General features: G+C 38.4%; 1 protein-coding gene across 1 annotated transcript in view; it reads left to right on the top strand.

Moving 5' to 3' along the window:
• Positions 1-13,013: 13,013 nt before the first annotated feature.
• Positions 13,014-20,964, top strand: part of MYOM2 (myomesin 2) — a gene marked incomplete at both ends in the record, with an annotated part of 69,864 nt that continues 61,913 nt past the window's right edge. Inside the window, 5 exons of the mRNA XM_080615924.1 lie at positions 13,014-13,120; positions 14,158-14,277; positions 15,947-16,085; positions 16,275-16,432; positions 17,305-17,397. Coding sequence (XP_080472050.1) covers positions 13,014-13,120; positions 14,158-14,277; positions 15,947-16,085; positions 16,275-16,432; positions 17,305-17,397 — 617 coding nt within the window. The remainder of the gene's footprint in view (positions 13,121-14,157; positions 14,278-15,946; positions 16,086-16,274; positions 16,433-17,304; positions 17,398-20,964) is intronic.

Raw genomic sequence — 20,964 nt, 5'->3', positions numbered from 1 at the left:
CATCTGTTAAACGTTTTTCAGTCGCCAGTGCGAATACTACCTTGTGATAAAATTATAGTTGCTGAGGAATACTCAGCAAGCCCATCACGTGAGACAAGACACAGTCTAGATGACTCATGAAGAAAAAGAACAGAGTATGAGTAACTTGTCTAAGCTGTCTTCAAATGTGAAGAGTGTGTGGGGAGTCCTACAGTGCATTTGGGTAAATAGACTTGAAACCCAATAGACCCTTTGAAATCAAATGAGTGTTTAACTCGAGGACCAGTGGTGCTAGTGGGTGACTGATATAGTGACAAGTGAATGCCAGAGAGTGAGAAAAGTAAATAATCAGTTAAATGGCACGGACAAAGAATTCAGCAAAATGTCCCTGTCAGGAACACTTGCAGATAGTGGTAATGGTGACAACTGGTGACCTCCAAATGTAGCTTGATTTGAAGTACCAGAATATGGACCATGGAGAGAAAAAGTAGTTAGAGGCTGGGATGGAACAAGCAGGTAGGACTCTTCAGTCTGTTTTCTGTAATGAAATTTTGCTTTGTTTTATGCACTATGGCATTGCTCTTGAAGACCTGGAGGAGAAACTACTGTTGAAGAAGGATCAGCATGACTCACTGGCATTTCTGCAAAACAGTGACTATTAAAAGAGTGTAAATTTGGGATCTGCCTGGAACTTAAAGTCTTAGCACAGTTCTCATGGTACCCACCTGTGGTGAGCTCAATCCTTTTGGTTATAACAACCAAAGAGTCAAAGAAATCCAACAGTAGTGAGGAACAGAGATTAAGGGGTCCAGTTGCAATCATCCCTAAAGAAAATCGTGCCTGGGCTGGATTTCTTACAGTTCTTGTCTGTTTACAGTGAAATGTGGTCAGACCTCCACAGTATCATTCCTTCAAGCTGTTGTGGATTCAGCCCTGAAGCCAAATGATGTCATTTTACTGAGAGTTACCTGCTTCCAGGAATATACTAAAGGCTCTAGAGCACATTTATGATGATATATAAGTCAGATAGTATATCATGCATGGTATGGATCGTATGCAGCATAGCTACATGTGACGTATGCACACGAAGTTCAATAACCTTGAATAGTGGTATATGCCTGAACTTGATACCGTTTGACATTTTCACTTCAGCTCTCACGTTGGGCTCATCATACAGGTGATCTGCTGTGTGATCTGTTATGTATTTATTTCCTTCTCCTTTTCAACTGTGAAACAGGAGCAGATAATTTCCATGATATCTATGTGAGGATATGTGAAGTATGAGAATGTTTTTTTTTCTGTAAGATTATCTGACCAAGGACTGTGTCAGATGGGATGATAAGGAAAAGGGGAGAGCCAAACACAGATACAAACAACCTGACTGAGTAGTGATAACAACGTCCATAACCAGAAACAAACCTGGTTAGTGGCACTAACTGGTAAGGATAGTGGAGTGTGAGAATGCTTATTCCAGAAAGGTGATCTGATTAAGGAGCTCCTAAAATCAGGTTGATAAGAAAAGGTGAAGGCAAAAACCGTAGAGACACAGACCTGACAAACAATGATGGATACTATGAGAAGAAACATGCTTGTCATACTAATTGATGCATTATTCCAGAAAAGCTAACCTGGACTTTTAGAAGTTTTTATAAACTTATAAACTGATAAGTTTATAACCGAAGGGTTTGGGGTGGGGTGGATGAAGAGGACCTGAGGAGTGGGCATTGGTAGATCTGTGCAAAGCGATGAAGAAATGTTTAGGGGAAGGAACAAAGAGAGGAACAGGCAGGAAGGGGTAGGAAAGGATGTAAACCAGGGCCAGTCAGTGTGCTTGCCTGGCTGAGCCCTGCATCTCATCATCACAGGCTGTCCTATCTTCTTTAAAACTTTTCTTAACTATCTCTCTGTGTAACCTCACTCTTCATCCCATGTGTGTGAGTGGTGTATGCATTGAGTGCCAGGGACTGTCAAGAGTGGACTGGGTGCCAGCTATTGGAGTCAGACTGGGGGTGTAGGTGCTCCTACACACTACATGTAGGCATTGGTATTGGTGGAGGGGAAGACACTTGCGGATATTGAATGCCTGTGGGATGAGTGTATGAGTGAGTGCATCTGTTTGCAGTGGGCGCTGACCTAGATCAGAGAGTGAGAGTAGGTGGCCAGACAGCAAATGTGTGTGTGCTTGTGAACCTGGAGTGTCATATATGTGCCTGCACTAGTGACCTTCAGTGTCTGCCAGCCCAAAAGGAAGAGGGGACAGGACCAGGGACAATGGGCACAAACTGAAACACAGGGGATCTGAATATCAAGAAACCCATGTTTGGTTTTTTTCTCACTGTGAGGGTGGCCAAGCACTGGCACAGGTTGCTCAGAGAGGTTGTGTAGTCTCCATCCTTGGAGATATTCAAAAGCCATCTGGACATGGTCCTGGGCAGCCAGCTCTAGGTGGCTTTGCTTGAGCAGGTGGGCTGGACAAGGTCTCCATGAGAGGCCCTTTCTAACCTCAACCATCCTGTGCTTCTGTAACTGGTTTGTCTGTGCTTATATCTGCTGTGGGTCCTGTATGTAGGTGCTGTTATGAGCAGTAACCCCTACAGCTGGCAACAAGTAAAGCCTGAAGGCATTAAAATAGACTTTGCATGGTGGTACCCAGCATTGAATTTGTAGCTTTTGCCTCCACTTCCCAGGGTGGTGAAGCCTCTGCACCCACAGCTTCTAGCAAGTGTTTTGTTTTGTTTTGTTCAGCTGCCATTGTCCTCTTTCCTGGGAGCTCCACAGCCTTCCCTTGGTTGCAAGTGTCTCCTCCTTTTCCTGCTCAAAATGTCTTGGCTCTTCTATGATCTCATGTCCACCAGCCTGTCCTCATTTCTAGGGAGAGTTTTAGCTTTTGGCAGTTTGCAGTTGCATGTGGCTTTAAAATACTTGGAAGTTGGGTACCGAGAAGGAAAATGAAAAGGTTCTAAGAGAGGAAGAGAAAATGCATGAAGAAAAATGAAAATAAGCAGAAAGCAGGAGGTAGAGAGAGAAGTGTTTAAGTTTCTTAAGAGCCAGGGTTGTTCTCTCCCCACCAGAAAGAGGCAGTCAGGTGTGTTTTCCTGTGGGAATCTGTGCTCAGCTGCATGAACACATGTACAGTGCTGTCAGCAGTCAAGTGCATCTGTCTCTGCTCTTTTGTTTGCTAATCTTTATAAGCAGGTGCACAGCCTCCAAAATTGTTTTAAATTAAGTGTTTCAGGAGGTAGCATTCTTTTTTGAATAAGACACATCCTATTTGGTACATATATGGATGTCATACTTGACAATCCTGAACTCCTGACCAGTAGCAGTAACTGAGGAAAGAGCACGATTTATTTTTCATATAGTTGAATGCATGCATTGCTTTGTCTTTCATTTGTAACACCAAGCAGTATGCTATGACCTGGGTAGCTGTATGGGAAATCCAAGAGACTTCTCAACGATCACCAGTTGCCCAGTATCCATTGTTCTATCATGGCTCTACAAACCTTACCATAGGATTTTGTGAATAATTAGGATTGCTGCAGGGTTGAGGAACTTTGTTGCTAGTTACCAAGCTTTTAGTTTGTATGAAACTATAAATATGCTGCAAACATTTGAAGAATTCAAGTGCTAACATATCACAAAGCTGGACTTCAGAAGCTGCCATGTAAAGATGAATCTGGTTTTCTTGGAAATGGATAAAGGTCAAAGCACAAGGCCACTATTAAGACGCTCTTATAGGCTAAAAACTTACCTCTTCTAACGCCTTTACATTTCATTTCATTACTGTATGGATGTTTCCTCCAGCAGGTAAAAAGCTAATGCATCTTTTTTCTGAGCTCCATTTCAGGTCTTTGGCTCTCCCTTTACTGGAGTAGCTGAGTCATTACTCAAGCCTGTATCCCACATCAAGGGACTGGTATAAGATAAAGAATAATTCTAAAATGCCACATTTATAAAAGGATTTTAGCACATGCTCAGTTTTAAGCACTTGAATAATCCGTTTGATACCCTGCTAAATCTCTGCTTTAAAAAAACACCTCTTAGGGAAGAACTTCTATTTGGGAAGTGGGATCAGGAGAAGATGCCTTTAGTGTCAGGTAGGAAGTTTGTTTGAGAATGTAACACAAATTCTTTAGTGATTAAAATGCTGGATAATTTTTGGTGCTCTCCTGCCTAAATTTCAACACCACTGAATAGCACAATAGTGCAGTTTTCTATCCTATTTTGTGAGTACTTATGAAGAGAAGCAGAATTTATTTATTGACTTACCTGGAGACATTGTTCTTGCCTATGGTGTGTTCCCTGGAGCCCTCAGGGTGCACATCAACATTTTTGACATCTGTCCACACCCTGAAGAACTTTAAATAGAAGAGAGATCAAGTGTAAAGGCAGACAGAGCAGGCTCTACATTCCTCCAATTCTTTAAAGATAATCAATATAAAACAAGAAATTAAAAGCAGAGAATGTAATCAGAACTTTAAAGTTTTCCTGCAAACTGACCTTTTACCTCCCACAGGAAAAGGCAGTAGGAGAGAAGGAGCTAAGCAAAATGGGTTTGCTCTGGATTATTACGTGCTAATTACTTTGACAGCTGCTCCAAAGCAACATTTATGCTCAGTGCATATGCACACATTCCTATGTGTTTGTCTCTGTGGATCTAATTCTGTCAGACTGAATTATAATTTAAGACCAATGGGAGGAAGGGAGAAGTCTGTGTCAAGCAAATGGTAGTCCTAGACAGTAAGAAAGTAGGAAGATCCCTACCAGAGCTATTTAGAAAACTTGGATGAATACTGTGGATGTGATATGAATCAGTTTGTTAAAGACTTTTCCACATTTTGCCTTTCTTCCTATATGTGTATGCATAAGAAGAAAGCATGACTGTAAAGAACATTGTTCATGTATCAAAGTTTCTTATACCAAGCACTGGGAGATCTTGTCATTTAGTGACTTTGATTTTGACTGCATTCCTGTATAAGTAAATTGACAATAGACATTGTTATTTTTGAATACTTTGAATATCAATGAATTCCCTACTTATCGTATGTTGCTGACTCACTGGATATTTGAGTCATTATGGGCCAAGACATGTGGGTTGATTAGGTCTGCCATATAGCCAGGTTTTCTCAGACATGTTGTCATATTTCCAGACAGAGTAAGATGAATGTGATTACTTCCTTATGCTTGTTACAAAGCCTTGTCAGAGCCCTTTGCCTTCCTTTGCCTTCCTTTCTTTGCCTTCCTTTCCCTTCCCGCATAGGGGCTCACATAATGGGAAAAATTCCCATGGGGTTGCATACCACCAGAATGGAGCAGATAGAGCTCACACTCATCAGCTCTGCAGAGCAAGTGCCACTAGCCCATTGCATCTGAACATGTCAGAGTTATCACAGCAGTGTCTTTGAGCTTCTGGATAGAAATCTTGGAGCCCTACAAACACCAAACCTCCATTTTAGTTGGTAGTAATCAGCGACCATCAGGGTCTCACAGAATTTAGTGCTTTGGCTGTGTTTTTTTCCTCTGCCTGTATATGTCTCTATGTCTATTAACTCTTTCTACTTTACCTGCAAAACATAGAAAAGTCTCTCTCAAGTTGACTGGTGACATTATGGAGATGGAAATAGTGATTAGAAAGTGGTCTTTCTTTAAATGCATGTCAATAAGTTGCTATGCCTTCGCATATTGCAACCATGTTCTCAAATTCAGGGAGCTCTTAATGAGGCAACAGGGAGGCTCATTTTACAGCCTGAGACACCAAGGGGATCTCATGTCTCTGCTAATAAGATTCTGGAGTTTATGTCTCCTCACTGGTCTTCTAAGTTAATGATTATTTTAAAGCATCAATAATTTCTAAATAAAAAGTTTAAACTGTTTTCTGACAAAAAAGTGTTTCCAATGTACTTGGTATTGCTGTGAAAAGAAACCCCACTCTTAATATAAACAACTTCTTTTAGGATCAAGGTCTATCTTTTATTAAAACACAGAATAGAATTGCACATAGTGTAGGGCTTTTCTTCTGCCTTTATATCACACCCTTATTTCTTATTAGGCTGACCTCACTTTTGGGAGAATCACTTGGTTAGTTCTAAATATAGCCCTGCATCTTCCCTTAAATGGGAGTGAAGGGGCAGTAGCCTTTAGAGAGAGGAATTATTTTTATTTTACTCAGCCGGAGTTTACTAAGCTGGGAAAGGCTGGTCTTCCTCTCTGCATTGAAATTTTTCTATATCCCTCGGTAAGTCCATTTTTCATCTAAGTTGCTCAGAACAAATGAGGGTGATTGTGGGAGGTGTTGGGAGCTTCTCTGTAAAAAAAGAATTACCTTCCTTGGGGAAAACAAGCAATAAGCAGGACATAGATCAACTTATGAAAAGATAATAAAAAAAGTAAAATAAAATTGTTTCCTTCTGTATATAGTAAGCTTGATTTTATTCTGTATTACATTTCTTATGTTCTTTCTACATATAAAGAACTACATTATGCCAATCCATTGCTGTCTTGGTATATGAGCTTCTACAACTACACATATATAGGCAATGCAACTTTCTTGTATGCTATACTGTGTAAGAAGACAAAACATGATTTATCTGAAGTGTGTAAATAATCAAGCGTAAAATCCTATAGTAGCTGGCAAAACTATTTGGCATGCTGAAGAATAGGATGTAGCTAGGACAAAAAATTCTGCTTTAATATTTTGTCTACCATACTTCCAATCACATGTCTTCAGAAGATGCATTTCTGGTGTCTGTATTGCTCTAGGCTATGTGGTGTGTTCTGCGCCACATGAAAATTCCAGCTAAATACCACTGATAGAGCCTTGGGAAATCATGTTTGTGCTCTTGAAAATATGCCTGTGTGTTGATAACACCTATGAGTCAATGAAAGTATTCTAATGAAGGATAATGATATTTGGGATGATGGGAAGTGACTTTCATCATCTCATTGTCTCACGTTCCTTGCTGTTCATTTGAGGGGATGTAATGCAGTTGCCAAGTAAAAGGAAATCTTAAAACTTCATTGGAACACTTTGCAACTTCCTGTGCATTTCCAATGTTAGGATGGCAAGGTTTAAATTCAATGTGGGCAAATTCAGCCTCATTTAATTCCCAGTCATGTAAGATCATGAATTCATAAGAAAGCATCTCTGGGCTCTTTTATAATTTTTTTAATAAAGAATAGACACATCTGTGATGGCTGGTATTGTCAGCTGCTTGAAAATGCTGCTTTACTGGATATTCAGATTACTGGAGTTAAATGAGAGAACTCCAGATTAAGGTTTACTGACAAAAGTAATACATGCACTTCTAGGGATAATTGGAACCAGACTGAACTTGTCCACAGGATTTCTGTTTAAAACTGATTTGTGAAACTAGGATAATACTATTCCCATACAAATGAAATATTATCAGTAAAACTTAAGACCAACTATGATGTAGCTAAAGATGTCAGAAAAGACAAGCTTGCTAAGTAATGTCTGGAATTCTGTGGGGTTTAAGCAAATGAGAATTCCATATGTTTGTTGATTTTAGAAGCATTTGTATTCTGTTGTCAAAAATGTTAAAACTGAATTCTTATTATACAGAAGAGAAAAAACCTTTTTAATGGAAAGGACAGAAGCATCTTAAAATGACAGTATATTTTGTGGTTTTTTAAATTCATCCTTTTTAATACACAGAACATGATTTTCGGCGTGAGATCTAAATACACACATGTATACAGAGATAGAAGACTGGAGAGACATATTAGAGTTTAAAAAGTTTATTACCAAAATGGGGAAGATGGTATCAGACCCTCTACATCCCATTCTGTTTTAGACTGCTATGTCTATGAGCTACATAATGATTCATGCTGGTTTTACAAGATTTCCACCAAAGTTCGTTCCCTGGGGGAAAATGTTCTTATGTTTTTATCTATGGCAAGTTCTACAGGACTGATATAGCCATCTGGAAAAGACCACATGTTTTCTGAGGCAATATGGTAATTCTTTAAGCTGGTCAGCAGAATCAACTGATGACACGAAGGTCATCAGTTTTTCCTTTTGTTTTTCTTTACCTTCACTGTGGTATTTAGGTTGTATGGAATGTTATATATTTTATCAGCTAAATATCATAAGCTTTAATGTACTATGGAAGTATAAGTTGGCGAAACAAGGCTTCCTAAAAATACTTAACTTTGAACAATATTGAGAACAAGCAGCAGAACTACAGACACGTAGAGGAAACAATGCCTGCATCATGGGAAAACCAGGACAAACCCTCAAGTCGATACAAATGGTCAAAGGTATTTAAGAAGGATGAGATACAGAGGAAGATCAAGAGTGAGGATACATGTGTAGGAGCAGGATGTACTGATCTTTCAGCCAGAATGAGGAGGATAGGCAGCATGAGGTCAGGCAAGAACCCATGAATCGTTTTTGGCACTTCTGATGGACAAGGACAGAGATGAAAGTGCATGTTGTATGGTACAGCACTGACAGGTCAGGCAGAGAAAGTACATGCCGTATAGTGCATTGCTTATGACAGGAGCCTCCTGAGTTTAGGAATGCAAGTTTCTTATCTATGGTGAGAACAATCATGTTCTTCCTATGGCATTTGTCAATCCCATCCATCAATTTGTTTGGTTGTGTGCCTGCTCTCTGAGGCTGTGTGATCATGCTAGAATTTACTGCCTGTCCTTTAAATCTTAAATTAACTCACTTATCAAACTAACTATGTCTATATCAGACCTTTGGCTTCCCTGCTCAAGAATGTGGCCTGTTGTCACATGGTCCTAGATTATTGTTTTCTGTTCAGATCAGTATTACTATGGCATGAAACTATACATATCCCGGCCTGGGAACTCTGCCTTTAACTCCTTGCCAAGTATAATTTGTTATTGTACATGCTATTAAGCATGTGGAAATGTATATTTGTGTAAATTGATTTGAACAGTCTAATTCATCTGTATTTTATATCATTAATTCTTAAAGACATTTTGGCTGACTTAATTTTTTTTTTTTTAGGTTTAATATTTTCTGAGTGGTTTCTACAGTACATAGATTAGTGCAGTTAAGATCCTTCTGATGTCCCCAGCACTCACAGTCACAGAAATTAATAATAACAATAATAATATTAATAAAGGTAGGAGTACAATGGTGCTCTGTTCCACCAAAAAAAAATAAAGGTTGGGTGAGAAACTAAGTATTTTAGGACCATTTTATCTTGTAACTCCAGGCCTTTTTCTTGAAATCCAAGGATGTTAATAGGATCTGCATGGATGAAGTTCAAAGGTTTTTTGTGAAACACAAGGCATATATTTGTTACGGTTATCAAGAAAATTATTTTATCTTTCTCTTGGGCTATTTATGCCTTTCTTTCTGTTATTAAATTTTCAATTTCCCATTGGGAAATATTGTTGGTTATTATTTCACAATGCGTTTGCCAGACCACTGCCTGCATCTTCCCTTTGCGTCATGTCCATCAAGTGACTTGCCAGTATAATGAGGTTTCCAACCACTGCCAGCAATAATATCATGGTTCACCTAAATCAGTAACTTCAGTAAGGCTAAGCTGTCACCTGCGTCTCATGTTATCTAACTGTGTTAGTGGAAGGTTGACTAAATATTAATATCTGTTTCAAACATCTCACATTAATATGTATTACAGGAAAACTGGGAAAGCAGTCAACACATTCTTCCTAGGAAGACAATAGAAACTTCTCTTATTATAAAGTCAAGGCACCCCACATCTGCTGTAGACAGCTGAAGCTGGTTTTACAGTGGGGCTGTGATTTTGCTCTTCAGATACTTGTCTTTGCAGCAGTATTAAGTATTAAATATGTACTCTGCAAGCATCATTGTAATTAACTGGTGGTGATTATTATATTTGGAATTGTTGCCAAGCAGCTCCCCTCTGTGTTAACAGAAGGCAAAATGAGTCTGGCTGCTAATAAGCTCAGTTAATTGCTTGTATGGAGCCTGGAAGTGGATGCAACACTTGCTTCTATTCTAAAGATGTTTGGATAAATGTGAAAACATCCGAACCCAATTTTGATAAATCTTGGGTGCTAATTAATAGAAGATACACAAATTAAAATGTAAATTTTATATATAGTGGAAAAGACTGAACTGTAAATGGCAAAGATATTTTCTCCTATCTCAAAACCAAAAATAACCCAGACTGTGATCCCTCCAAACACATGGGCACTACTCTGCAATTCTTCTGTGTCAGATCTCAGCGGGAGTTATATACATAGCAACACATAAATTGCACATTGGTAAATTCACAGAATTATTCAACTGGGCCTCATGTAAACATGAGTAGCACTTAACAGCTGAGGCTACCCCTTAATCTATTGGTTTGCCCTTTGCACCTTCATCTAGGTGAAAAGTTTAACTAAAAATAGAAAAGAGGGAACATTATAACATTAACTGACCACTTGTATGAGCGAAGAGGGAAGTCAAATGTCATATACACAATGGTCAGAAAGAAAACCAGTATTTATGTCTTCAGGTATAACATAATGTCATGTATAGATACCAAAACTAGAAGACAAGGCTAGTCATGGGCCTGTGTAACTGTGTCATGTAACTAAGACATGTCGTATGACTAGTTAATAGGTTCATGTCAGCTCAGCATTGCATGAGGGCACCTAACTAACCTAGCATCTCTGTGAGCTGCTGCACCATGCTGTACTATCTTGGGTCTTGTTAACTTTTATGTTCCTCTAGAAATGTGGTAATGTACTTCATTAGTGTCCCATAGTAATGTTATAAACTTGTTTTGTTTTTGTCTTGCATCATCTGATATTTTGTGTAAAGCTCTCATTCCTGAAGGTGTGATTTGCCATTCTCTTATCTCTTGAAAAGGACTTGAAAGGTAACATATATGGTAATATGGATTATGCAGAAGATGCAGCTATCAGGAGATAAATTGTAAAGATTCATCTATTTAGATCTTATTACTTTTAATAACATATATCTGCTATTAAATACGTCTACTGTCTTCTCCTGTAGAGACCTTTTTCTTGGAAAATTAAAACTAGCTGTTGTGTACATGACTTCATGACTGGGAGCATCTGACTCCACTCTTAAATACCTAAAACTAAACACCGCTGAAGTATATTATGCTACTTAATCAATAACAAGTATTTCCTTTTATTGGCAAATACTATATGCTGAAAATATAGCATTTATGGGTATTTTACTGCATTTAAAGATTCAATTTTGTAGCCCATAAAACATGCTGGGTTTTCTTTAATTATTATTTTTGTTTTATTTGAGTTTAATTTTATACAGTTCACAAAACAATGCCAAACAAGCATGAAGGAAGAATGAAGTGACTTGCTAAAGTAAGAATTGCAGTCCTTCATTTTCTCTCCTATGAATTCAGTTAAAGTTTCCTGGTTCAGGCAAAAGGTGGTTTCTGTTAAAATAAGATCTAGTTCAAAACTGAAGAAATTCAGTCACTGTGTCACTGCCAACTTTCAAATTCCATGTTGTTTTTTGTGGTTTTTTTTACTTCAATAACCTTTACTTCGTGAAAAGTATATGCAATGTACTTCAATAAAATATTGTTGAAAATAAGTTTCTAAATGTTTATTACTTTTTCTGAAAGCAATGTGGGTTTTTTTTGTCACATAATGGAAATATTATTAGCACCTCATATTTTGAAAAATTATTCTGCAAAATCCACATTTGAGAATGGGAAGCAATGATAAAATTTCTGAAAAATTACAAATATTATCAAGACTTCTGCATAAATTTTTAGTGTGACTTGTTAATGTTGTTTCTGATTGTGTTACTAGCCAGACTTTATATGCAGACAAAATAATTTTCTACATTTCATTACAGCAATTTATTCTTGCAATATGAGATCGAGACTTCCTATACAGCACATCATATTTTTAGAAAGAAGAATGTAAGATTGCTATTGAAGGAATTTGCCTGACTGAAAAACTTCAGGATTTGGCCCAAGCTTATAAACTTTATATGTGCAATTTGTTTCCGTTGTCACTGAAGTACAGACATCTCATGGGGAAGGTGTTGGCTGTTCAGTTGCCCCCTGGCAACCCTCACCACTATTCAGGCCAAGTGGCCTGGGAGTAAAAAGCCCCACATCCCACTGAGACTGTAAATGAGATACATTCAGCAGGCTGTAGCTACACAAGCTGGCACCTACTCAGGACACGGCTGGTATTCTCCACTTGCAAGAAGTTGTCATATTTCTAATGAGCGCAAAGGGATTTCTAATGATCACAGGGATTTCTAATGACCAAAGGGATTTGGTCTCCTCCAGGTTCTTTTTGGCATGGCTGGGAATTTGCTTAACTACAACTCAGTGGGAAATGTGCTCTTCCGACCCACCTTGCTTCTGGGAGTTTCCTGAACATTTCTGGGAACCTTCTATCCAAATACTGATCAAACTATTCCATGCTTTGGAGAAAGCCCATAGGAGGGCAACCAGAAGGATAGGTGGTCTAGAAAAAATAACCTATGAGAAAAGGTTGGATGAGCCAGCTTTGTTTAGTTTAAACAAGAGAGCTAAAAGGAGATGTAAGCAAAAACAGGCTTCTGCAAAAGTGAGTGAATACAGTCTATTTTTTGTTGTCATGGTAAATTGGACAAGAAATAGCACAAATTGCAACAGAGGAGCTTTGAAGAGCAGAGAGCTGAAACACCTAAAAATACCCCAAAAGGTCAAATTTCCATCTCTGGAAATTTCTACAGAGGTGTTAAATGACATCTGCAAAGAAGGGGAAAAGTGATACAACAAATTCTCTCCTAACTCTATAACCTATGATTCCTTAGTTTACGCTGCATGTCTGATAAGATACAGCCTGAGACACATGTGTACTATTGATGGTTTTATTTGTCATAAATAGATGGAATTTTATCCATCAATGCACATACATGTCTACATATAGACATGTCTACATATATCCGTCAATACACATACATGACTACATATAGAAAAATATCAATATAATTGTTTGAAATATATGGCTAAATGTGATTTCCCTCTCTGTAGGAATTACTGATTGTAACACACTGAAATATGTCTTCAGTAGCAGTGCCATTTTACCAGAGGAGGCACAAGCACTTTGATCAGTCTTATCGCAACATTCAGACAAGATATGTCCTTGAGGAATATGCAGCAAGAAAGTAAGTACCATGTATTTCACGTACAGAGCATAAAGAGTTTTCAATTTTGGTTCTTAAAATCAAGATATTAAGCTTCTTCCTGTGTTCCCCTTCCTCCTCCCCAACTGTGATTTCTTCAGAATAAATTCTGATTTATTCTGATATTTTTCCGGTTCCTTTCATTGGGATGCTCCTTGTCTGTAGTCTCCCACCAGCATAGCTAGACTTTCTAGTTACATTGCAGCACACCTACACAGACTTTTTAGCTCAGAATCTGTCCTGTTTTCTACCTCCAAGTTGGAAATGCTTCCTTTTAGACTTTGAGTGAAAATCTGACTTTAGGAAAATTGCCATGAAATTTATTATAAATTACAGAAACAATTTTTCACCCATTATTTCATATGATATGAGGACATTTCTTCTCCTGAAGTTGGCTATTTATAATTATAGTTTTGTCATTCAATTTCTTTTTTAAAAATTAAATAAATGATTAACTCCTCTCGTGAAAAATCAGAGTTTTAGTCACAAGATACACATTCTTTGTATCCCAAAGTCTGGAGCATTGAATCTTGGTTGCTTAAGAATCACTGGTCTCCCTTCTCAGTAGTTAAGATGCATAGCTAGCCTAGCTAGCTATCTAGCTTGTCCAGCTTACCTTATGACCGAGAAGAGTTAATGCAGAAGGTTTTGTGATGTATAGGAAGGCAGGAATATTTAGAAGTAATGTTTTAGGGATTCTGTGTGACTTATGTATTAGACAGGCTTGTACTCATAGTTCTCTTAAGTGCTATAGTAGAATTTGAATGATTAGAGACTGAGACAAATATAAATTTAATAGAATGAAATGCTTAATAATCCCCAGTGACAGATAACGATGGGCCCTTGAAGAACAAGTAGAAGCGGAACCCATGTGCAGTCAGTGAGGAATGCAAAGTGGGTTTCTCGCTGAACTGTGCTCAGTCATGGTATTCAGCTCATTTAAAGTAATTTCTTTGACTTTTGTAAGTTCGTGTTTTACCAGAATCGCTGGGTTATAACAATGTCTTTTATATTTGAAGGGCTGCTTCCAGACGGGCTGCTTATTATGAATTACCTGGCCTGGGAAAAACGACATGCAGACTCTGTGCCAGGAGGGCACGCAGCTTGGCTCATGAAGCAATACAAGAATCTAGGAAAAGGTAAAGCTCTGTTGGTCTCATCTGACCTGTGTAGTGGGCCTGGTCCCATTCAGTATTGCTTTTCTATCAGGGCTTTTTTTCATTTGACAAGTCTGGAGGCTTCTCTATTGCTGTTCTTCAATAATCTATTTTGGCTGGACTAAGTACTAAATGACTGAGTGTCATTTTCAGTCTCATATTTCACCCTGAAGTTGTTCCTCTAATCTTCTCTCTGACCCTTGAAAACAGCTTTAAAACCAAAATAAATTAGAATCTGCCTGGGATTCCAAACCAATTTTTTAATAGATCTACTCCACTATTCCTAAATTTCTGATTTGAATCAATTTAAACTTTTTGAGTTCTTTCCTTAATATCAAGAGGGCTTACTGTCACATCTCAGTTACAGCCTTGATATGAAGTCCTATAGTAAGTGTGCTGCTGACGACAATGTTCCTGCTTGAGAATTTCACTGTTTGTAATCTGCCATGCTCTACAGTAACAGTACCTAAGACATAGATAATTTATACTACAAGAACAATTTCTGCCTTTTTTGTAGAAAATGTATTGTGAAAATTATATACATCCATATGGTTCTGGTACTTTGTTTTGAAAGATATATCTTAGAAATGGAATGTTCTAGGAAAATTAAACTAGTTTGTATGCTGTAATTTATTTTATAAGAAACTGTCTCAAATTTTATCAAGTAAGAGGAAAAATATGGCAGAGCAAGGCTGGTATTTAAAAGACATTGAAATGGTAAAAAGAAATATTTTTTAAAATACCAGATAAATAACTTCTTGGTCTACTGTTCACTGCACCTCACATGCAAGTCTTCTTATTTGCTTTGTGGCATGCTGGGTTGTGCTTTAAGAGTCTTGCCATATTGTATAATGACAGACATGTTAGAAATGTCTGATATTTAGCTCCCTTGTGCTGTTGGCAAGGCAAAGAGTGACATAGGCTGCTTACTGAATCGGCATGAATGCAGGAGCTTGAGCTAGCTCCTGCTAAAAGCATTTACAAGTTGGGTGTGGGATTTTTTAGGAGTTCTGAGAAATCTAGAGTGTGGTTTTCACAGAACAATCCACAATTTTCTCAAAACACTGTCTTTCCTGATAGTTTCTAGAATAATTCCTGGTCACTCTTGTCCAAGGACAGCCTTTTTGCATGGATTTCATCTAATTCTTGTGAACTCCTTGGTCTGTATTTTTCAGGTGAGCTCAGCTGATACAGGCCATGGAGAACTTCTCAGTTGCTAGGGCAGGAGGCACACCATAAGCAAGGCCCAGCTCTTATTAGGATGCAAACAGGCACAGAACGTGCCTGCACACCTCTGCCATCTTATGTTGATGGAATGGAAAATTAGGGGCCAGAAGGAAGCCAGGCAGGTTCTTGAACTCAGTTATCAAAGGACTAGGACTGTGAGGTACATCATCAACGTGATCATGCCAGCTTTCAAAATCTGAAGCTATCTATGACACCAATATAGAGGGGGAAAAAAATGAAAGAAAATCCATATTAATTTCACATGCTCATTAGGGAGGCAAATAGACTCTAAGAATATTTCTTAAACTAAATTTTACATCTTGCTGATATGGTTTCAGAGTTCTCAATTGCCTAATGTGTATGAACGACAATCTTAAATCTTCATATCGATTAATCTTACCTGATATGTTTTCTTGTCCAACAGAACCCATGAACAAAAGACTCATGCAAGTGAAGAGAAAAGAATACGGTTTGCCAATGAGTTGTCTGTTTTGGAAAAAGAGATTCACACAGCCAGGCACCGTGCTAGAGAACATCTGGATAGACTTGAAGTACAAAGGATGGTACGGTGCCAAACCTTTTTGTTCCTATCTAAGCAGAATTGTAAGATATACTGAAACTGAGGCCTGTGTTTCAAATGCCAATAGTGATTTAGCATCTTTTAACTTTGTGGATTCGAGATTAGATTTTCTACCCCATTTGAGTCTTGTGCTAGATTTTTTTAAATTTTATTTTATTCCTATGTTTAATAGGTGGAAGAAAACATGGCTCTAGAAAGACACGCTCTTGAGGAAAGTATAAGTAGGGCTCCTGAAATACTAGTACGCCTGAGGTCTCACACTGTCTGGGAAAAGATGTCTGTGAGCCTTTGCTTCACTGTACAAGGATTTCCCACCCCTGTTGTACAATGGTAAGAGACTTTCCTAGCCCTCTAAAAATGTTGTTAAGCTTTTTTCATTTGTAAGTTATGGCATAACTGATAAGTGTCACATACATAATGGCTGTGTTAAACCTCCTTTATAATCCTCATAGATGTGCTGGATTGTAGCAGTTGATACTGCAGTGGAAGGAGTGGGAGGACAACTTGCTGAATGGCCCTGTGCAATGTGAGAAGCAAACTCGAGTATTTCAGAAGGCAGACTGTGGAAGGCATTCCAGTCTTTCTGGCCATTGAATTCCCTCATGATGAAGTAGCAAATGGCAAAATAGACAGACTACTTGCTAAGCCTGTGTAAACTTGTACATTATTGTCATGGGCTGTAACTGTGTTCAGTTTGTGTCAGTCTCTCTTGAGACGGACATGAATGTAACGTCTCTGAAGCTGCCCTACTCTCTGGACAAGTGCTGTCCTGTATATGTGAGGGCCCCAGGCTGGGCAGAAAATCGAACCTGAGGCACAATCCTGTTGCTGCTTCCCTTATTTGTGAAGAAGTACTTTACTGTGACCTAAGACAAAGCTTGCTTTACATGTTGCGTTTTGTCATGGCAAGTGGACTGGAAAGTTCAAGACACATGCCATATTCTCTCTATTTCACTGCCTGCTTTTCCGGTTTGGATGAACATCTTCTCTTTCCAATTGCTTACTAGAGTGATGGTCCCCCTTTTGCCTTCATGGCCCAGTGTGTAGCTATATATATGTGCTGGAAAATACTCTATGCAAGTAGAGAAGATTTATAGAGAGAGCTCAGATGATAGTGAATGATATCTGAATGTAAAAATCTACTAAGCCAATGCAGTGAATACTAATAGATATTAATTAGTTCTTTTTTTCTTGATTTTCAGGTACAAAAATGAAGAATTGATTAGCCCTGCAAGTGATCCAACAAAGTACAGAATTGAAAGCAAATATGGAGTACATGTGTTGCATATAAACAGGTAGATTATTCTAGGCTGTACAAAAGTTTTGTATACTCTAAGCAAAGCATTTTGTATCAAATACAATTAAAAATTCCCACAAAGGCTGCAAGACAGTTGTTAAATTCAGCACAATTCTCTATGATACTCACATTTAGGCTAGAGAAGGTTAACTAAGCAGACGAATATTAGATCATGAAAATGTAATGAAAAATTAGATATTTCAATTATTTAACTCCCGCAATCTACAAGAAGATAAAAAAGGAGAGGGAAGTACCTGAAAGAATGGTAGTTCCTTTTTTTATTACAATTATATCTTCTCAGCATTTCAAAGTGGAAAAATGTCTGTGTTTTATGGTCTTGCCATGAAGAAGTTCTTTAAGGTAAGCTAAAATTTAGCTGATCACACAAGGATACCTAGTTATTAGTATTATATATTAGGTTCTGTTTGCATTTTGGTCTCCATTCTTTTGTTCTCCAAAAAGTAATGAAGTGTAAGCTATTTTTTAAAAAAGGTTCTAATTTAATTAATTTAATTTTTCAAAATAATGTTAACCTTGTGGTATAAAAAATGCTGGGATAGAGCAGCTTCCCAAAACTAATCCTCTGCTGTCCTCAACAATGTTGCATGTGACTTGGTACAAGGTTTTGTAAAAATGTAAAAACCCAAAGAAAAATGAAGATGACTGTGGTGTTTAAAAAGAAAGCTAATATGTAGAGCAGAGACACAAACACACACTTTTAATTTAACAAGCATCAGCTGTGCTGAAACAGCTGTAATTTTTGTGGCTAACACTTTGCTAGCCAAACATTTAATGTTCTATCCTGTCTCCATCTGTCACCAGTGGAAGCAGCCCAGAGCACAGTCTTGTGGCATTAATACAGTGCTTTTGGGAAAGACTACTTGCCTTTATCACCCTGTAGCAGTCCAGGATGAACTGTCAGCCAAACTGCCCACCTTTTCATTGTTCAGGATGGGAGAAACATACCTCTGTACAGAAGCTGGTAGCAAGAATTACTATGTTGCTGCTTCTAAAGGGATGTTTCTCAAGGAGTAGAAGTACTTACAAGTACTTCTAAAGCACTCATGTAATCTTCTACCCCTAGGGCATGGATTACTTGCTGACTGCTGCATCCATGAGATGTCTCAACACAGCTGATCCTTCCCACCAACATTACTTTTGCAGATAAGAGCAGGAGGTTAAAAGATAAAACCAGGTTGTCCTCTTGCAATCCTCTCTCTTGCAGCAGGGAAAATGAAACATTCATTTGTCCGGATTTGTGAGTGACAGTCAGGAGATGGAACTTTGGTGACTGTGACGCACAGCCAGTCAGTGTCTGTGACTGTGTTTATCTCCCTTGGTTGGTGTCCATAAGCAACTGCTTGTAGGGTCCAGATGCTGGATATGTAGTATGTAGGTTCCTTTTGTGACATTTTGGGAATAAATGGCTTTTTGAGGACATGAGAATCAGTGCTGATGCTCCTTTCTGAGCCTCTGTAACCATCAGGCTGAAGAGTACTAGTGGCTCACATCCCCTTGGTGCTGTTTTTTCTCTTTCCTGTACTTGTTATCAGTCATTTAGTCACCATCCACCATCAGCTTTGGGAGTGTTCCGACCCAGCCATATTTAATCAGACACACCGCAGAGTCATTTATTGGTACCTACTCAGATTCCCACACCCACTTATCATTACCCTTTTTTTACTAGTCTCAGACCTGCAGGTATTCATGCAGGCTCCCTCACATTCAACCAAGCTGCCATCTTCTGAGACTGTTGCTCCATTTCTCTTTCTTTCTGTGTGTCAGTGTGGCCTTTTTGCCACCTAAAGATGCCTAACTGTTCTCTCCCAAGTTTCCCGTCTTCACTTAAAAGAATACCTTGGGGACTGTTATGATTTATTTACCACAGATTGATACTGTTAATTAAATTCAAGTTCTAACCTTAAATTTATTTATTTACAACTAATCTATTTTATTTCACAACTTGACTATCAGCTGTATTTTCTGTCCCAGAAGACAGAAAATCAACATGCAGAAAATGGAATAATGTTTTGATAGTGCATTACTATCATTAGATGATTTTTGCATTGAAAACAATGGATGTATAGGCAGGGGTTAAAATATATATATATAATTTTGTGTGTGTCAATTTGCTCTCGATTTTCCATATGTATCTTTCTGCACATGTATTTGGAGTATTTTTTTTTTTTTTCTGTAAAGTAGAACTCTGGGGATTTTCTACCTATCAACTTCTGTGCTCTTCTCAGCTGTTCATACCAAAGTGCTGAGCTGCATGTCATCTGATCTGCAGTCACTCAGAATGGCCTTGGAATTTCTTGGCTACCTTTCTGGCCCTTCAGTGAGGCTCCGGGAGTGAACTTCTCCTTCTGATGCAAGTGTGATATTTATTCCTATGAGTACTCCTTGATACCAATGGAAAAATTCTTGAGGCACCAAAACCAGAACGTCACCTCATCAACTTAAAGTAGTAATTGGACACAGTTTCATACCCTCTGTTTGCTGTCTTCCAGGGCCCATCAGCCTATACAGTAACCAGATCATTTTCATTTCTCTGTCTCATATTTTCATGATGCTCTGTACTCAATTTACGACATTTTCTGCATGCACTCAGCACTATCATTATCATATTAAGCCTCTTTCTTCCTCCTTTTACACTTCATCAAATGGAAGCTTAAGCTTAAGGTCTCCCTTGAGCAGTAAAAAAATGGGTTTGGAGTTTCACTATTTTTTTCACACATCTCAGAATTATAGGTGAAGAGATATTGTCAGCCTGCACAGGGATAGTGTTTCATCCCATCTCTCATCTAACTTCTGATATGTGATTCAGAGAATACTGTGAGGAACCCTCTGAGGGAAGGCTACTGGTAGTTGAAGTGATTGATTGATATGTATCTGAGAATATGAGGGTTTGTTTAAAGTATATTTCTTTATCCCACCTAATTTAACTATAGGTTAACTATAATACAAGATTTCTGTATCAGAGGTGTTGAGATGAAGATGTCCTGTTGCTTTATAGCATAGCTGCAAAATATATTCGGCCTTAGTGTATAACTTAGTCATTAAAAATCATAGCATTTTGAATTTTTTAGTTGCCACTACTTGTTTAGCAACAGGCTTTGGTTTTTTGTTTGTTTACTGTGATGACTCCTGACGTCAATCACTTAGATTTATGCAGCTGTGAATGGCTACATTGCATTTCCTAGTACGTACGCTGAGGCATAGAGGGGACAGCAGTGTGCTTCTGTCTGAGGACATTCCTGACCCCCACCCCACACTGAGCAGGCAGGGGAGCTGATGGAGGCTGGACAGCAGAAGGAGAAGAGGAGGAAGTTCTGTTCTCCCGAGTTCCGTGAGTGCGATGTGACTGCACAATCTCACCTATACAAGGCTCAAAGTTTGGGGGTATTTTGTCTTTTAATAGGGCCCTCTCCTGTTTCATTAAGCCATCGCTTAAGAAGTGCTTACAATTACAGCAGAAAAGGTTTGTGGTTTCATCAGCAGAAATGTGTGACAGAGCCAGCAGAGTGCAGTGTAATACCTGCTGTCAGGAGGCAGAGCTGGCCGT

This window comes from Psittacula echo, assembly GCF_963264785.1.
Source record: "Psittacula echo genome assembly, chromosome: 4".
Lineage (NCBI taxonomy): Eukaryota > Metazoa > Chordata > Aves > Psittaciformes > Psittacidae > Psittacula > Psittacula echo.
This window is presented reverse-complemented; position numbering and strand designations above follow the sequence as displayed.